Source organism: Lepisosteus platostomus, chromosome 18 (assembly GCF_059453375.1).
Source record: "Lepisosteus platostomus isolate fLepPlt1 chromosome 18, fLepPlt1.hap1, whole genome shotgun sequence".
NCBI classification, from domain to species: domain Eukaryota; kingdom Metazoa; phylum Chordata; class Actinopteri; order Semionotiformes; family Lepisosteidae; genus Lepisosteus; species Lepisosteus platostomus.
Window position 1 is genome coordinate 3,657,133 of NC_142628.1, and position 18,665 is coordinate 3,675,797.

Here is an 18,665-nt window from a genome sequence, read left to right on the forward strand (position 1 = left end):
TACAGAGAATTCTGTCCCGCAAGTAAAATTAAATAGGTATACTACATATATTAAATAAAACCGTGATGTTTTGGCTTTAATCCATTTGGCTTGAGGAATGCCCATTGAGTACATGAGAACATGAGTTAAAGGTTACTGTGCACACTGCCACTGGGGTGTTGAGGGACATGTGCTTCAGAAGAAAACCTGAAGGACGGTGTTTATAGGGTACTAATGAGGTGATCAGCAGGAGCTGGGCTCTTTTCTTTGTTCCAGACTTTGGTTATTAACTCCATTAAAATGTTAAAAACGAGGCAGTGTTTGGAAACAAATTTCCTTCACACTAAAGAGGACCTGAACTGTACCATTTCAGTTTCATTTAAGAGGCCCCAAGAGATGACACTCAGTCTGCACAACACTGAATCTTGTCTGAAGAGACACAAGCTCTTTTCTTTTTCCTACATTCTACCTGATTGTTTGAATTCCCAAAACGTAATCTAGTTGTCTCTAAAAGATCAATTCTGAAAGCTGTTGCCAGGGTGAATATGCCGTCAATTGGCTAGTGTAAAAGTGCCAGCACAGGAGGAGGAAATTAGCAAAATGCAGTCTGGTGTTGTAATAGCTTGTCTCACACAGAAAAGTAATTGCTTCTCCAAAGAGCATGAGATAGCAATCGCAAAAATAATTCAGTTTAACTCTTAACATTAATTCCTAAGCTTTCTGATACAAAGAATATTCTCTCTGCTTTACAGCATTGAAGGCCAAAGAGATATTTTTTCTAGTTCTAAGTTTTCTATTTTTTTTAAACGGTGAAGACTTTGTGCTGAGTGGTCTACTCAATTATAGAAATTAGTCCTTTTTGAATGTTTCTCAAGACCCTGTGTTTCTGTTTTTAATCTCATCAAAGCTTGATCTGTGTGCTTTTTTTCTTTTTCTTTACAAGTATTCAACTTAAATTGTATAACTCCAGAATGGAACTAGTTTATCACAGCTTTTACCGTCTCCAGAGTGAAAGCCGAGTCAACAGGGAGACCTATGGTACTAGAAAGGAGGAAACAGATCTTTTCTTTGTGGACATTTTAGATCTTATGAAGGTTTATTTCTTCCTTATTAGAGTGTTCAAAAGAAAAAAGTACATCAACATTCACCTTTGTTGCATGAAAAACAAGAAATAGGCCGACAGATGTTCATTCCCTGTCTATTGTACTCCAAAGGGACTTAGCTGTAAATTGAGCAGAGCTACATTTTGCAGTATATTCACATAATATTAACTCTTTTTTCAGCACTTCTAGTATCTTAGAGTTGTACATTTTTCACAGCTTGTTTTTGACTTTGCAATATTACCTTCAGCTCCCAGAGACCTGCAAACACTTCCAGAAATATGCAATTAGTAATAATCCAATAATAATATTTTACACAATTAATACACACCTAATTTTAAGGGACAATTATCATCATGAAAACAAAAACCTGAAGAGTCAATATACAAATTTAGTAGCATTTAGTGGACTAACAACTGACCAGTTAGTACTCAAAACTTGTGGTCCTTGATGTTAACTAGTTCAAGTAGGTAGCATGTGTAGCATGCGTAGGCTGCAAGGAACAAGTGTTTAGGCCTTTAAGTGTTAACACTACAAGCTCTAGATGGTATCATATTACTTTATATTTTTTATACTGAAAAAATTCTTAAGTTTTATTTTGCGTGGAATTTAAATTGATGAACTCACATTATCTTCTGTGGACGGTACTGTACTGTACCTTGTGCTTGTCCCTGCTGTTGCACACTGCAGCACCTCCTTATTCCTGGTTTATGGCACTTAGGCATTCAAACAGTCTGTATAGAAAACACTGCACACTCTAGAACATTTAAATAAAAATGGCAAATAAGAAGCTAATCAAATTTAACATTTAATTAATAACTGAAACACAGAACCATTACATGGTTTCAGAGAGGAAAAAAACAGGTAATTTCCATTATGAAATGATGCTAGTGGATGATGGCTCTCAGAATGCACATTCAAACTTGACTCAAGCATTTTTCTTTTGCCAGTAAAATACAGAGACAAATGAAGACATCATCACTTTACACATGATTCTGAATAAATTTGCTTTATTTCATGAGTCTTGCATTGTTGCCAGAGAACCGTCTTTTAATCTTCCTGTTAACTATTGATATTAGTGTCTCAAAAAAGCATTAAGGTGATTATTCTTCATAATAAAGAGTTCAATATTAATTTATTAAATGGAGATTTGTACTCTGATAATGCTGAGATACAGTGCTTTTTAGCTGACAGAAGGATGTAATTAAACTAAGTACTCCTAGTACTCCTTCAATTTAAGTATTGCTTCTAATAACATGCTGTTATTTGAAAAAAAAGCTGATCAAACATCCAGCTTAATTAGCTTAATTGTTTCTAAAGATTTTTTTTTCTAACATGCAAGACTTTGAAAACAGGAATATGCAATGTAACTCTAGTAAAAACAAACAGTTATCTTGCTATTGCAACATAAAGTAAGAGACCATTAAACATAAAGAGACCATTAAAGTAAGAGCACCATTTGGATTGAGACATGCCTGCTTCGGGTTAAAGAGGCCATTTTACATTTTTCTTAGACTATACTGTAGGCACATACCCCAGTCCTCAGGTTAATCCCCCAGTTAAGCTAATGATCAGCTCATTAATAATAATAATAATAATTATTATAATTGCTTACACTTATATAGCACTTTTCTGGACACTCCACTCAAAGCACTTTACAGGTAATGGGGACTCCCCTCCACCACCACCAATGTGCAGCATCCACCTGGATGATGCGACAGCAGCCATAGTGCGCCAGAACGCTCACCACACATCAGCTCTCAGTGGGAAGGAGAGCAGAGTGATGAAGCCAATTCATAGAGGGGGATTATTAGGAGGCCATGATTGGTAAGGGCCAATGGGAAATTTGGCCAGGACGCTGGGTGACACCCCTAGTCTTTTCAAGAAACGCCCTGGGATTTTTATGACCACAGAGAGTCAGGACCTCGGTTTTACATCTCATCTGAAGGACGGCACCTGTTTACAGTATAGTGTCCCCGTCACTATACTGGGGCATTAGGACCCACATGGACTGCAGGGTGAGCGCCCCCTGCTGGCCTCACTAACACCTCTTCCAGCAGCAACCTTAGTTTTTCCCAGGAGGTCTCCCATCCAGGTACTGACCAGGCCCACACCTGCTGGGCTTCAGTGGATATTCACATATCAGAGACAAGCGTGTGTCAGATAATAACCCACTATACTAGTGGAAAATAAAACTTTCACATCTTGCAAAATTGGCCGGAAAGATGTACTTTAACACCCGTTGAGATGACATTCTGTTGACGTTTCAGAATCAGCTTGCATAGAACAGCTATTCGAATTTCTATGGTAATCATTCATGCAGATTTGTTCGGTGCATAGCAGGGATTCGTTTGAAATTGCATGCTACGCCAGAGAGGTAGTTTCTTTCTTTTATCACTTTTTCGAAAGACAGTCCCTAAACTGACGCGGATGCTGTCACCTTTGCGGCATGCTAAGGAACAAGTAATAGGTTTATTACATGCTGGGAAAAAAAAAGAAGAAAGAAAACACAACGTTTTGGCCGTGGAGCCTTCTTCAGGTGTTTCTTCTGACGCAGATACCCACGCTTGCGGTATGAAAGAGTTAGGCCTTGTGGGCGTGTCGCAGCTGGCGGCCACCCCTCCGCTCTGCCCTGGAGACGGTCAGCACCGAGCCCCCTGGCTGTGGTGAGAGCTCTCCACCCCCGAGGCGAATTCCAGCGTCCCAGCAGAGCCCTTCCTGCTCCCGGTCTCCAGGTTCCCCTATTCAGAGAGTCCCCACTCCGCACTGCCCCTGCCTGTGCTCCTGTCCTCCGCTCCACCTGTCCGCACCCCGGGAGACTCCAGCGGGCTGTCCGCCAGTCTGCTCGTCAGAGCGACACGCCGGCACCGCTTGACTCCGGACGCCGGTCGTCGGTCTTCAGCGGACGGTTTTCTCTCTTTTCATTTTTCTGTATCGTGTTGGTGCAATTTCGGAAAATACAGTCATAGCACATGCAGTGCAGTCATGAAGGGACGTGTACTGAGAACAAGGGGTGCTTGAATCTTGTGGCCTTGACTTACAGGATGTTATGCTTGGTGGTATACTGTATGTGCAGTCAGAATATCAGAAACGTTACTGATTCATTTGACCTAAGCTTGATTTTCAGAAAAAAACAACTTTTTTTTTCGTCGACTGTCGAAGCACAGATGTGCATGCCCCCAGGGTGTGTTTATAATACAGATAAAAACAAGATCCAGACCTTTGCTGCAAATGTTTTTTATTTAATTAAAAGAATATCCAACACAATATTTTCTTATGGCACATTCAATAAAAGATATTTGTAAAATGTCATGCACTGAAAAACTATCTATATTTTAATCCATAAAATGTGAAAATGCACACACTGAAACTATTGCTTCAGTCATATTAGATTTGGCACAGGATGAGAAATAGAAAAATCGCAAATTATGAAAAACAATGTAATTAGTACAGATCAGTAATATACCTGCTGCAGGGTGCATAGTTAAAGGCTGAGGCCATAGTTGAAAAATAGCTTTTCTATTAGGTTTATTCTAAGGCTAGCTGCAGAAACATGAAAAACAACCAAAACAAATTTAAATTGCAAGATGGTAATCAATATTTTTTGTAAACTGATATTTTTATGTTTGATTAGTGAATCATTATACTGTGTATGTATAAGATCTTAAAAACAAAGTTCCAGTTGGTTAGTTGTAATGACTGCTGAAGTTATTTACCCTGTTAGATTTAATGGTCTTAACTGTCCTCATGGTGTGACTATTGCTCTGTCAATGAATATCTGATTGGGAATGAAAAGTAAAGATCATGCAGGCCTATGCTGGTCATTGAAAGACAATTGTTTCCTATAGGGTAACAGATATTTCTCTGTTTGCTTCAAAGCACCATTAAGCTTTCATTAACATGTTACACGTACACCTTTTGTATGGTATTTCCTGTGTTTATTCCTGTATTTCCTTTAGAATGTGTGATTTCTCCCCAGTTTCCATTCTCATTTCATTAACTGTAAAAATGCTCTGGAACCCAGCTTGTGAGACATGTGAGAATAAAAAGGTGGACTTGACAAACTAAAAACTACAGCTAATTATTACTCCACTATCTGAAAATGATCCCTAGTCTAATTAGGTCCTAGTTCTTTTAAAGATAAATATATTTTATAAAATCCTTATAACACCTTTATACTTTATTAACCACCTGTTATATTTTAATTGTAATACCATAGTACATACAGCTAGTTTCAAAATATAACAAAAGTGTAGACATTCTGTATTCTTGAAAAAATATTTTTGCTTTCTTAATACTCAAACAAAGTTGGATTTATAGACCTTAGGCACCATGCAAAGATATTTATAACCTTAGTGAAATCAGGAGGAAGTTAATTTCTTCTCAGTGGATGCCACATTGAAACTGGCTTCCTTAAAGTGGCTAGCATCTGATTCCAGTGTGTAATGCCCATTCCACTGGCTTCGGGCCCAATGATCACATGTCCTATGTTTTCGCCTCGCCCATCTTCAGTGCATTCAGCCACTGTGACCCTGAGAGACAGGTCCTGCAGAAAGAGTTAGACCAAAATCAATCTCTCTGCAATACAGCTACAAAGCAAATCCACTGAACTCCATTCCAAGGATGGTGTTGTTTGACCAGTATGTGTCACTCTTCTCTCTGGACCAGGAATTCTATCCCAAAGCCCCCTTATGGTGACTGGGAACACAGTGCTGTAGGAGATGTCCTCATTGGGATGAGACATTAAACCAAGGTCTTGGTTTATTGGTCATTTGTGATCCCGTGACTGCTTGCAAGAGCAGGGAAATCTACTCTGGTGTCCAGGATAATTCCCACTTTGTGGCAGCACAAACTGGCCTTCCTCAATTTTCAGCCTGATTCATTGGTGAAGCATTTTCCCAATGGCACGGAATGGCTGCTGTGTGTTACCCAGGTGGGGGCTAGACTTCAGCGGAAAATGAAGTGAATTTCATCCTATACTGTATCTTAAGGGATAAAAACCACTACAGTGTATGGAAATGCAGTTAATCAACTATGTAATAACCTTAGAATATCTATTTTTCTTCCAGTTTTACTTTAGGACTTTGTCAGTCAAGTTAATTCTTACCTGTAATACAATGGCAGGCACAGAGAAAATCATGGCCTCATTAAAGATTGGGTTTGTGTCATCTTTTTTCACAACTGTCTTCTTCTTGCTAATTTTCCTTCCATCTTGGAGAAGATAAACTTTAACAAATGGATCTGTTAATATCAAAGAGACGATACAAAGTTTGGTCACTTGGAACAAAAGTAATCAGCCAAAGTCCAAACATTTGAACTGTAGACTTACAAAACTATGCTCTTCTTTTAAATTAATTTAATATCTTTTAAGTGGTTCTACTGAATCTATGCCTCATGGAAACAAACTACTTTCCATTTAAACTTAAATCTGTTGATTGTCTGAGAGGAAATAATCATCTGGTACCATCAGATTGGTTCTCAGTATTCCTAAAAATATAATATGTATTAAGTTGTGCCCTGAGACCCAGAATTGGAAGAATCAGTTAGAAAATATGAATGATTGAACAAATTATTGAACTTGTGCATCTTTGAATAAGCAATAATTTAGTGTGTCTCTGTTTCCAGTTTAAATGTACATGATATAACTTATCTCTTTTTATTCAGTCAGCATTAAATACATACTGTACACAATCAGCATTTATTCATGATATAACTAACACATATTTTGATTGTTCAACGAGATTTAACATTGGAAGGTCACTCCGTTAAAAGAGGGAGTAAGAGCACAGCAGGCTCAAAGAAGATGGCAGCCTTGTCTGGGCCACTTTCCTCAGAAAGCTTTGAGGAATGAGTTGCTGCTCTCAGTCTCCTGACCAGCTGTACAATTGTAGGAAGACAGCTGTACAGGAAGCAGAGGCCTCCTGGATTGTTGACGTCCTCAAAGCCTCACCTGCTGTTGTCTTGTTGTTCGTCCACACCAGGTTCTTGGCTTTCGCCACCACCACAGTTAGCCGCTCCGCTGTTGGCAGGTAGCTGAGAGACAGCAGGACTTCGCCTACTGAGTTTACTGCCTTCAAAATGCAAACAGACAGTCCATTACGCTTTGACCAGGCCCTCAGAATACGGAAAACAAAGAAGATGAAGCATCTTGACGAAATCATAAGAAGAAGGTACAAAATGTGGTTCTATGTATTTCCAACACCAATAACTATTTGTGTGAAGTGAGACAGGGTTCGAGCTGCAGTTTAAAAAGATAGAGAATTACAGAATCTACATAGCTTGCATGGCTTAAAAAAAACAGACATTTTTTGTGATGCAGTATATTTCAAATAGGGCTGCTCAAGGGAAAAACTGATATTTTTGTATATTTCCTTAAGCCTGTGCTTTTCAATGAGTGCTTTGAAGGTCTTTAGTCTTCCTAGGTGAGTCTTTTCTTGAAATGCACCTGACCAAGGAACATCATAGAAATACATGCATTTATTCTGGAATCATGAATCGGGTTACACAAATAATTGTGGGGCCCATTAAGGTAATTTTCTTCACATAAATTATATTGATCTTTTGTGTTACCATAGAAAGAATAAAATGTTATGTTGTCAGGATGTTTTCTTTTTCTCTGGCAAAAGAATGTGTTGATGGTGTCCAGATGGAGCCCACTCTGTGCATTTGGCAAGGAGAAGAATACCACTGGAGATGACAGTTCCAACTGAGTTATTGCCAGTGACTGACATATCATGTAATTAAATATTAAGTGTTTATAGACATGTTTATACAGTTTAAAGCACAGATAATCATGAAAAACCTGGTTTCAAGCAGGTGTACTCAGACGTTTGACTGGTACTGTATGTACACATCATTTTGTAATTTCACAAAATATCACCACATGGGAAATGTCTAAATGTTTTTGGAAGGCAGTGTATACAGTAAGAGTTTACCCAGACACAAGGCTGAGGCTGAAACTCTGGGGAAGTTATTGATAGTGGACATAATACTGATATCTTCTAGGAACACAAATGTTTGACTAAGGGGCCCAATACTATTCTGAATTTTTACCCATCTGGAGCTGTAAACTATTCAAGTAAAATACACAGTAAGGTGAGTCTTACAAATTGAAAATCTGCCTTTTAAATGAATCTTCTCAAACCTGATAAACTGCAGAATTATTTTTGTGATTATGTTATGTAAATCTACTGTAAGTTATACATTATTAGGTAAGGAGTTTTTATTCAGTATTTACCTTGTTAACATCCTGCAAGTACAACCAGGCATTAAAGGGCCTGATGGAAAGGTCCAAATCTGACAATTTAAGCTCTACAGCCCCAGTACTGATGTTCCTCTCATCTTCATCAATGCCAAAAACAGAGAACCTCAGGCTGTTCTCTTCTAGGGCAGAAGGATCCATTGAAATTGAAAATTTCTCATTGAAGAACACTGAAAAGGCATTCTTCTGAACCTGGGAGAAACAAAGATAAACTGTGCCAGAGAAGTCAACATTCTACTTCAATTGCAAAATGATAGTTACAATAATTTAGTTTGTTTGCTGTTGTACTAAATGTTTGAACACTTAAACACAAAATAAAAATAAGTACAGTTTCCAAGGTTTTGAATATTTTTTTCGATTTCAAGCATTACCATTAACAGCAAGACGATCAGAATATCCACCTTCAGTGTACCACTTGCTCCAATTTGTCTAAGAAATATATAGTGCCCTTCAGAGGACTGGGACAGTGACATCTGAAGTACGGTTTTTAGTATCAATTGTAATAATGATCATTTACCTTAAAGAACATGTAGCAGACCAGTATTTAATATTCAATAAAACCAGTTCAGTTCAATCTTTTCAGGTGAATAAAATCAATAGAAAGTATTAATTATGAGGGAGGAAATGTTACGGGACAATTAAATTATTGGGTGATTAGCCCATAAAAGAATACTGAGCAGTGTTTGGAGTCTGTATTTGAAAGTACAAATTACCCTTACCAAAATCCAAATAATTTAACTTAATAATAAACTGGGTTAGTACAATAGCAAATAGAAATTAGCTATTGAGTACCAAACTCAACAATTTGGAATATGATAAAAAAAGAAAGAATCCACAGGTACAATAACCAATCAGCCAAAATAAGGTTGGTTATGAAAAACATCTGCACTTTGAAAGCAAATACTAACCTTTACATTCTGCTGTGTTCAGGTGTGTTCCAATATTCTTAAACTTGCCCTCCTTTACTGACAAACCTCTTTCAATTTAAGATAATTTAATTGATAATTTAAAGATAATTCAATTTATCTTCAATGAAGATAAAGTTTTGTCATATTTGAGAAAACAGGTTTCAAACATTGCTAGATATAGATAAGAGTCTTTAATAAAAGAGCTTCCTTTTCATTGATGTTTTGAAATTCTACCACCTTAACGGCAGGAGGTGAAGTCAGACATTTGTTTTAGCTCAGTTAAATCACCAAATGTTTATTATACAAAGCTGTAAAAACTGTGTCCTAGATTCAAAGACTAAAAAAAATATCCTGTAATGGCCCGAAATTAGATAAAAAATGACAAGAATGAAAGACATCACACATGTCTCACCCTGGAGATGCCCACAATCTGTTCGTCGGGCAGGAGGCTGATACGAACAAAGCAGGACACGAAGCTGGCATCTTCTTTCTCCAGGAGATCTTTCCCCTGCATCAGGGTAACATACAGACTGTTGGAGTGGAGGTCATACTCCAAGATTACCTCCACCTGGCCCAGAGTGAAATCATGGCCAAAGTTGTTGCCGATAGAGGAGATGGAGCAGAGGGAGTCTGTGGAAACGGACCTGTGCAACGGTCCATAGGGGGTCACATCCAGGTCTCGACTCATCAGTTCCAGGGTTCCCAGCTCGCTGATGCTCTCATATGCATCCTCAGTCTGTAGGCTGGACTTTCGGCTGGATAAGGTCTTATCCAGGGTCTTTTTATTGTTTGAAGCTGCTACCCTCTACAAAAATAAAGATACGTCACCTGTACTGTCAGTTTATAATAATATTATTGTCATTGATAATGAAGAAAGAAGAACACATTCTGGATGTCTCATGGGTTAAGGAAAGCGTGACTTCTGTACCTTTTGTCTCACTTCAGTGTACGACATGCCGTACTTCTGCTCCAGGTAGCGGTAGTCATAGTTAGGAAAGGGAGAGGGTGTTGGGTAGCTGCCAGATTTCCACAGTTTCCACAGGTTAATTACCACCACCCCAAGCAGTGTCAGGAATCCCACCACGTAAATTCCTACTTCCCAGGCGGGAGGGCTTCGAACCACTGAAAGAGAAAAACAATAAAATCTCAACTTCAACAAAAATCACATCTCTGTTAAAATGGAAAAAAGTGTGATTGCCCCCGTTCTTAGATAGTATGTTCACATTTCGAATCCCTAGTGGGATTATTGTGCCCTTGTAGAACAACTAACTAGGTCAAAATGAGCTACACGGAGATTACAGACATTTTGTCAAAGAAGATTCATGTGTCTACAACATCTCAAGCTGTGGTACAGGCTACTGAAACAGCTTGAGTCCTGGGATAAGGAGGTCTGGTCGTGCAGCACATAGAGGGAATTGGCAATTAAATCTAAGTATTAATTAAGGTTAGTCACATCAAACTCTTTCATCAGCAAGGGAATGATGGGATCAAGGAACTGTCATATTCACTGCCCAACAAATAGAATTGTTGCTAACGACACTGTTTTTTAAGTAGCCTATTTATACATATATTTACAGCATATAGTCAGCCAATACTGCCAAGGAATTATGTAGTCTGTATGTATATAGAACACATGAGGCTGAGGCTACAGGAGTTATTTTAGTGCTACTTAGTTTATATATGCAAAAAACGTATGCTCAGCTATCTACAGTACAATCAATATCTAATAAATATCCTACTAAATAGTAGAAATATGTGCATGTAAGAATTAGTTTCAATAATAACATGGTTATTATAGAGGTCAAACATAAGATATGCTGTAGATGTACTGTCCAAAGGATCTGTGGGCTCTTTGTAGCACTTCATGGTAATTCTTTTGATTTTCTAAAATATATGTATATAAAATTGCCATTCCCAAGGGTCTAGGAAGTTGGTATTTTGTCCATTACACTTCGCCCAGTCCCCAGGTGATCTTTACTCAAGCACGGTGTGTGTTGAGCAGCTGTAATTGTTTGACCAAGTCAGTCTCTTCACACTCACCACTTATATGGTAGTTTGCTATGTCCCGCCCATGTGCTGAAGACATGTTATAAGCAATGGCCTAAAAAAGAAGAAAGTGATAATAACTTGAACAGTTGCATTAAAGACTTAACGAGTCAGGATAGAAGAGGAAAAGTGTTGGGTTATTCTTATAACCATCTTTGAAATGAACCTCTTTCCATGAAAAAGTGCACTAGTCTCTTGTAAAGCCCATCTCTCACACAGCAAATAATTATGCCTTTGGGGTCATACTTTTTACATTTACGACTGCCATGAATTTCAATCACTCTGATGCATGTTAGCCATTTGATAAAACTTTTAGCATTTTAAAAATATGTCAACCACCCTCAGTGAAAGCACAAATTATATGACGCACCTTTACCGGAAATTGCAGATGCAAAGCCTGCCATCTTAGGACAACAGGGTGGTGCCGTTGCACACATTGCTATTTGTAAACTGTCAAAAGTCAGTAGAAAGGGGGGACTGGAATGTTTTCTCAGTGAGTAGCAAAATTCATCAACAGTAGAAGGGCCATGTTTTAGTGGTCGAACTCTTCTTTAATCTTTAAAATCAGATTACAGTACATCAGTTATCTGGGCGCAACTGAATCTCGAACAGCTAATTGCACTGACCCCTGTAGATACTGTAGATCACTGACTCTAAGGCTGTTGACTTCCATTTGACAGGCTACCACAGTAACCACTGAAAATCCTAGCTGCTGTGTAAACACTTGCTCTTTAGAGGGTGTTGCTATTATTTTATACACCTTTATAACCCTATTAAAAAAGTTTTTATTACTTTACTACATTTCATTTGGTTTATTTTGTTTTTATTTTGTTCTCAGCGTGTAGTAATCTAAAAACCAAAACTTCTCTTAGGCCAATTACTATTCATGTCTGCAGTTTATTTACCATAGGCAGATGAAAGTACATAAACCACCATGTTTGTTTCTTTAAGACAAATGGGATTGGTTATTGCACACAATTAAGAACATTGCAGTGCAATTCTTTTAACTGAATCTGTGTTCTTATACAAATACTGCACATAGCCTGCTCCTGGGCAAACCAATTACCAGTATAAAAATTTAAAAGAGGAACCTGCAAATAGAGCTAATTACATCAATAATTCTGATGACCGAAGCCACAGTACAGAACATGAAAGCAGGAATTGTCTGTCATTTTTGTGCGTTTTTATCACATCAATAATAAAACAAGATATGATGAATGAAAATCTTGAGGTACCTTCTTCACACAAAGGGGCAGAACAGATTGAGGAGCAATTCACTACGATCTTTCAAGAAATAGCTTAATGAGCTCAGATCAATAAGCCATTAGAATCTATATACACATGCCACAAAGATAAGATCTCATGAGAGCCAAGAACAACAGTTTTCCTCTAGTCTTCCATTTGCATAACAAAGGTTATTTGCAGTTAGAAGTAGGCACTCAAAATTATTAAAAAATACAGCATATTGTGCAATTATAGCAAAGCCAAGTTAACGATGCACTGCAGTGTGACTGACTTGACAGGCTGTTACAGAACTTCCAGCCTCAGAGTCAACACAAAAGAGTGTGGGTGTAATCTCCAGCTTTCTTCCACAGTGCTGTGATCGTTTCATCAAAATAAGCTCCATTTCTCGAGAGACCACATGCCTCTGAACCAGTGAGCAATCAGCCTTTTCCTCCTACATATTCTAAAATAAGCTTTGTCTTCAGAAAAATGCTGGCAAAGTTTAATTTAATCAAATATACCAGCGGTAGAGAATATAATTAATTATATAACATGTAATTGATAACAGGATTGCATTAAAGCATATCAGTTAAGCAGTAATTCAACATGAATTCAAAGTTCTAGTTTCCTTTTTCTATGCATGGTAAATCTTTTTCCTTAATAGAAAATTAATATAATCTTGCTAAATTAATTATTTGTATATTGTATTTGTATAAGCCAATATGTACATTAGAAGTCCCATTATCTGTCACAGTCTTTCTGCACTATGCTCCTAGACTTAAAATCATCAGATAAAAACTGATGTGGAAACATTTCATAATCACTAACTCTGATCACTGATCTATGACATTCTGGCTAGGTTAATCTTACTGAAGTCACGGACCACTGGTCTCCTTGATTTACACTGTAGCAATGATCTAGCTATATTGTAATTTGTAAACTAGCCAAGTTCATAAATGATACCAAAGTAGGAGAGTTAACATACTGTACAATGTAGAAGCTGCTTATGAACTTCAAAACATTATTTTCTTTCATCAGAATTGAGCAAACACCTGGCAGATGACATTTATTGTAGGTAAGAGCAGGTAGTTAAAAACATTAACTATAAACTAAATAAAACATAGGGGAACACTGAGATAAATTAGGCTACTTATGAAAAAAAGCTTCTGTTAACACATACTGTACACCTTCTACACAATGTGTGAAGCAGTTAAAAAGGTAAACAAAATGCTTGGGTATATAAATAAAACATATGTATATAAAAAAGAACTGAAATCAAGGGGAGATATGTTAAAACCGTATGAGGCACTAATAAAGTCATATTCAGAATATTTAGAACAATTTTGGCCGTTATGGGACAGAAAGAAATACTGCTCTTCTCCATCAGTCCAGGGAAAAGCAATCATGTACTGGAATTAAGGGAATATACTGACAGGCTTAAGGAACTGAACCTTTTAAAACTTAATGTAGGAGACCTGGTATGAGTATTCAAAGGCATTGAAAGACTCAACCCAAAAGATTTCTTCAAAATGAACAGTGGAACAGACCAGAAGGCACAAAAGGAAACTACACTGAAGTGCATTTAAAAGCAAGAACAGGAGGCACTTCTTTACCCAAAAGAGGTAAAGAAAAGCTTGTGGGTTTACAGAATGATCAAACCACACATGTCAAGTCTTCCTACAAAACATTGTCAAATTCCTCACATTTTCAATGAAATTAGGTCATGTATAGAGTCTCACTTTGCTTATTAAACTTTATATAGAATGTCTCAGGTGTTTTTGTAGGAACCAAGTTACCTACTAAGTGTTCTGGCAGGTTGTGCTTGCCAGAAGAAGCTTGTTCAATGCTCTTAGGACCGGAAGAGCTGTCCTGACCCTCAGCATGGAAAGGGACTTGGGTGAGCTGCTAGAGAAGGTGGGAGAAATGGAGGATGATGGAGAGCAGCACTCCCAGAGAAGGAGCGGGTGAATCCTGGACCAACTGCTTGAGGGTGGCACCACTTATCAACCGGCGCAGACATGCCCTGTACCAGCTGACGGAGGGTAGCACGTTCTGAAGGGTAAGAGGTCATGGGGTTGATGGGGTTGGATGTCTCACAGCTTCAACACTCGACAGCTAATCCAAAGGCAACTGCTCTGCACCTCAGAAGTATAAATCCGCTGAATCAAAGACAAAGGTGGTGGCCAAGACGGGTGGAGATGGGAGCAGTTCTGCGCAACGGCAGGGACACTCAGAGTCACAGCCTTAGTTTTGGTGATGTTAGTGCTTGACAGGTGCTGGCTGTCACCCATTCTATAGCAGTTTTTTAAGAATCCCTAAGAAATTATACTAAAAAACAAATAATCTGTACAGAAACTGAGGAGTGCTTTTTTCCTGCCATGCATGAAGTAATTGTACATAAAAGTGTCTAATTGATATACCATATAAAGAATGAAGCAAGCAGGACAATGGAGATTAAGAGGAAGACCTTTTTCAATCTGATGTCCAATTTACAAAATTGGCCCAGATGTATTAATAACTAGTAACAAGTCCTAATGTAGTAATATCTTTTATTCCCTGGAGTTTATGAAAAACACAAAGACACAATGACACTATACAAAAGATAATAGATCTTTTCATCTTCAAGACCACAAATAAAGAGAATTATGAAAGCAACAGCAGTAAGCGTAGGAATATAATTTTAAAAAGTAGAACCTTTATTGCAAGCAACTCCAATAAATCTTGAGTTCATCTAATGTGTCATATCACAGCAATGCACGTTTTATACTATTACAAAAAGCAACATTAAAAAAGCACTATTATAAGAATACTGTAAACATGGGCACCTTTACAGTTGCTGAGTGCAGTAACTTTCAACAAAATGTGATGAAGAGGAGAAAAAATGACACTTGCATGAATTATGAACTGAGCTTCAGAAATGGTCTGAGAGGTTTGGGGTGTCATACCCACACCCATGACTCCTCTGTCTCCAGGCAACCATCCACTCAGCCTGACAGTCCTGTAACACTCCACCAGTTACCATAGGAACGAGAGCGTAACGGAGATCAATACCACCAGAACATAATTAATCTATTAATTACCTTGTACACCAACAAATATTTAAGCCTCGTGAAGACTGTATCCCTCACTCCACCACAGAGTTCTTCCAGTGCTCCGCATTCCCTAGCATTTCTCTCCGAGTTTGTTTTTCCCCAGCTTGGCTGTCCCCACTTTGTTTCTCAGAATTCCCCTTGAAAATTTTGATTGGATGTGAGGCATTCCAAGAAGGAATCGAATTCACTTAGCTCTCACGGAGCACAGTGACAGTCAGGCAGTCGTCCCCACTCTGTCTGGTTCTTTCAATGGGGCTTTCTGACCAGTGGCATTGCCACCGAAGGTGGGCGTTTCAACAAGTTCAGGGACAGAAAAGCGTCAAGATGTCAGTTCGGAAGGTGAATCACCATGGATGTCTTCACACAGGCCCGGTTCTCAAGCGCTGTCATCGTTGACAATGGGACTGCGTTCTGTGGCTGGTGTCGCTGAATTACTCTTTTTCACTCTCTTGCCTTTCTTTTGTTTCTCCGTACTGCGCGCAGTGAATAACACAGGTTTTACACGTGTGCAGTCTGCTGACGTTCGCCTTCCTCCATGACCTTCATGTTTTGGCCTCCATCACGGCCCTCTTGCTCTTATGTGTGATGGCAAATCTCGGATATAGCGAAAACTGGCAACGGCAGTAGCAGGATGTACAAATGGGCATTGTACATCGCAATGTACAAATAAAACTGAGTGTAAGTCACCCTGATCTTGGGTTGCTTTTATCCATTTAAACAAACATGTCCTTGCAGAGTGCTGTATAAACTATAAACTATTTTGTAATGCAATTCTCACTCAATATCTGCTTGTATATGTTCCAGTTTTCCTTGAGCTTAAACTTACCAAATACTTACTTGTATTCTGCAAGTATATTGTAGAACTCAAAGCAAACACGTTCACTAGCTAGTAACATGAGGCAAGCTACATGTTGTGTTTATTCAACATAAAGGTGGCTGGACCGTTCTGGTTACTTCGCTGTGCTGGGAATAATATGATACACCATTCATCTGGTAGTGAAAATGTGTTGGCCATTGCCTCCAGTGTTCGGACAGCATAAACAAACAATACCCAGGAATTTTAAGTATAATTTCCTAAATTAAAAGGTGCAATCTGCTGTATGTTAAACGTGTTGTTGATGCTTATCCAGTACATTTTACATGGCATCAGTGTTATAATGTTGACAAGAAAGAAAAATAATGGCGATGAAGTTTAGAAGCTCGTATTATTTGCACTGGAATAGAATAAAATGTGTTTCAGACGTTACCACTGTACAGTAACATAACCAGCTGCAAAAAAACAGACTGCAAAGCAACAGAACACACACGTACTGTGCACCCCTGTTAGCGTTCTCTATTTTGGAGGCAGTATGCTAATGGACCACTACAACATTTCGGAGCCATATGATGACAGATTATTAATTCATACAATGGCGCATTGTATTGCTGAATTAACGATTTACCGAGACCCGTGAAAGACACCGAACCTCGCACTCTGCTGTGCTGCGCGCTACGCACGCTGCCCGAGTTAAAGGCTGTAATGACAACAACGGGCGAGAAGCAGGACCGGCTGAAAGATGTCAGACGCGTTTAAAACGCGTGGAAAACGCGGCTGGGGAAGACCAGAGCCAGGGGATGAGGGCTTTCTGGGCAACTCCATGCAGTTTCTGGCACTGACGGGGAAAAAAACAATTTTAAGATGGCATATACATTCTACTTCAAAAATAATACTAGTATTATTTATACTCGTGTACATTTTGATTGCAATTTTAATTTGAATCACAACATAAATGTTTAGATTTTATTGTGAATTACATACAGTGTATTCAACTAAACTGATCTATTTATATTTAAATAGTCAAAGGCAAAGGTAATAATCACTAGACAAACTTTCTACATATTTATCTTGAAAAATAACCAATCAAAACGTGTTTCTGTGTCCCAGTTGACCATGTTTTTTTCTCAATCTTTTCTAAATTATAGCCAACAAAAAAAAGCGTGTTATTCAAACTTTGTTGATTTACCAAAACCTGGTACAAAAGAGAACTCATTACTATTTAAATATGTATATTTGCACCTGTTCATTACATTTAAAATGTTAAGTATGGGTAGTTATAATTCACTGTGTTCCTACTTTATATTATTATGCCTTTAAACGTGGAGAAAATAGAGTTTATTCTAAGACTTCATATTAAGAGTGGCAACGTATGTGTTTTCCCGGCAGTTTTGTGTCTACAGTTCCTTCGCGTGTGAGATGGGTAAGGAGCTGCTCGTTTCAATGCACAGAATCCGGCCGGCACAACACTGATTGTTACCGTGGATGGAATATATCAATGAAATACCGATATCTAATCACTTCCAGTCGCTGTTACCATTCATATGCAAAAACGATGACAAGACACAAGGAACGATATCCCTGTAGTAAAAAAACAATCACTGGCCCAAGAGTCTATTTATAGAACTACAAAGGAAACATACTGTAAAGCACAGCCAATACGCAACATCAGCAAAAATCCTCCTAGCAAGCAGTGCTGTAGCGTACATACTGTATATATCCAAATAAATCGCCTGAAATAACACGCGGAGTATAACTGCACTTACCTAACACGAGTTTTCGTTTGGTGCAACAGGGAATTAGGAAACCTCAATCAGTCCTCCTTTTTCAGATCATTTAAAGGTTCTTTCCATGGGATTACAGAGATGCTGTGAAAAAATGCAAGAGCAGATAGACCTTTTTTTCTCTCCCGTTCACCATGCAGGTCGTGCAAGCTAGCGGTAAACCCTCCAATTAAAGTCTTCCCCTTACCCTTTCTGTCAAAGAACGATTTATTTCACAAATGCGGAAAAACAATGAGACCGGTGCTGCCGACGAACTGCATAAATTGTGCAGAAAAAAACCTGGAGCAGCATTTATCTGGCGAGAACTCCTCCCGACTGCAGAAGTCCCACCCCTGCAATGCAACTTCACCACTTCAGCAAGATTAAAAAAAAAAACCAGTAGGACCGACTAGAGCGCACGTAATTCAAACATACCATATTACAGTACCTTCACTTCCATAGCACCAGTAAGAGACCA

The 18,665-nt window shown here is 38.5% G+C and overlaps 1 protein-coding gene across 3 annotated transcripts; it reads right to left on the reverse strand.

The window, feature by feature from the left end:
* Positions 1-4,300: 4,300 nt before the first annotated feature.
* Positions 4,301-18,550, reverse strand: syt12 (synaptotagmin XII). 3 transcript variants are annotated; one of them, XM_088611443.1, is made up of 9 exons: positions 18,396-18,550; positions 18,191-18,292; positions 11,289-11,349; positions 10,177-10,370; positions 9,661-10,053; positions 8,317-8,532; positions 7,030-7,150; positions 6,187-6,320; positions 4,301-5,625 (listed from the first exon to the last, which is right to left on the reverse strand). In XM_088611443.1, exons 3-9 carry the CDS (start codon positions 11,332-11,334, stop codon positions 5,452-5,454), a joined length of 1,278 nt encoding a protein of 425 aa, XP_088467569.1. In that variant the 5' UTR covers positions 11,335-11,349; positions 18,191-18,292; positions 18,396-18,550; the 3' UTR covers positions 4,301-5,451. The 3 variants fall into 3 exon arrangements, with proteins under 3 accessions (XP_088467569.1, XP_088467568.1, XP_088467570.1); XM_088611442.1 differs by having other exon boundaries at positions 18,191-18,549; XM_088611444.1 differs by lacking the exon at positions 11,289-11,349 and having other exon boundaries at positions 18,191-18,549.
* Positions 18,551-18,665: the final 115 nt, after the last annotated feature.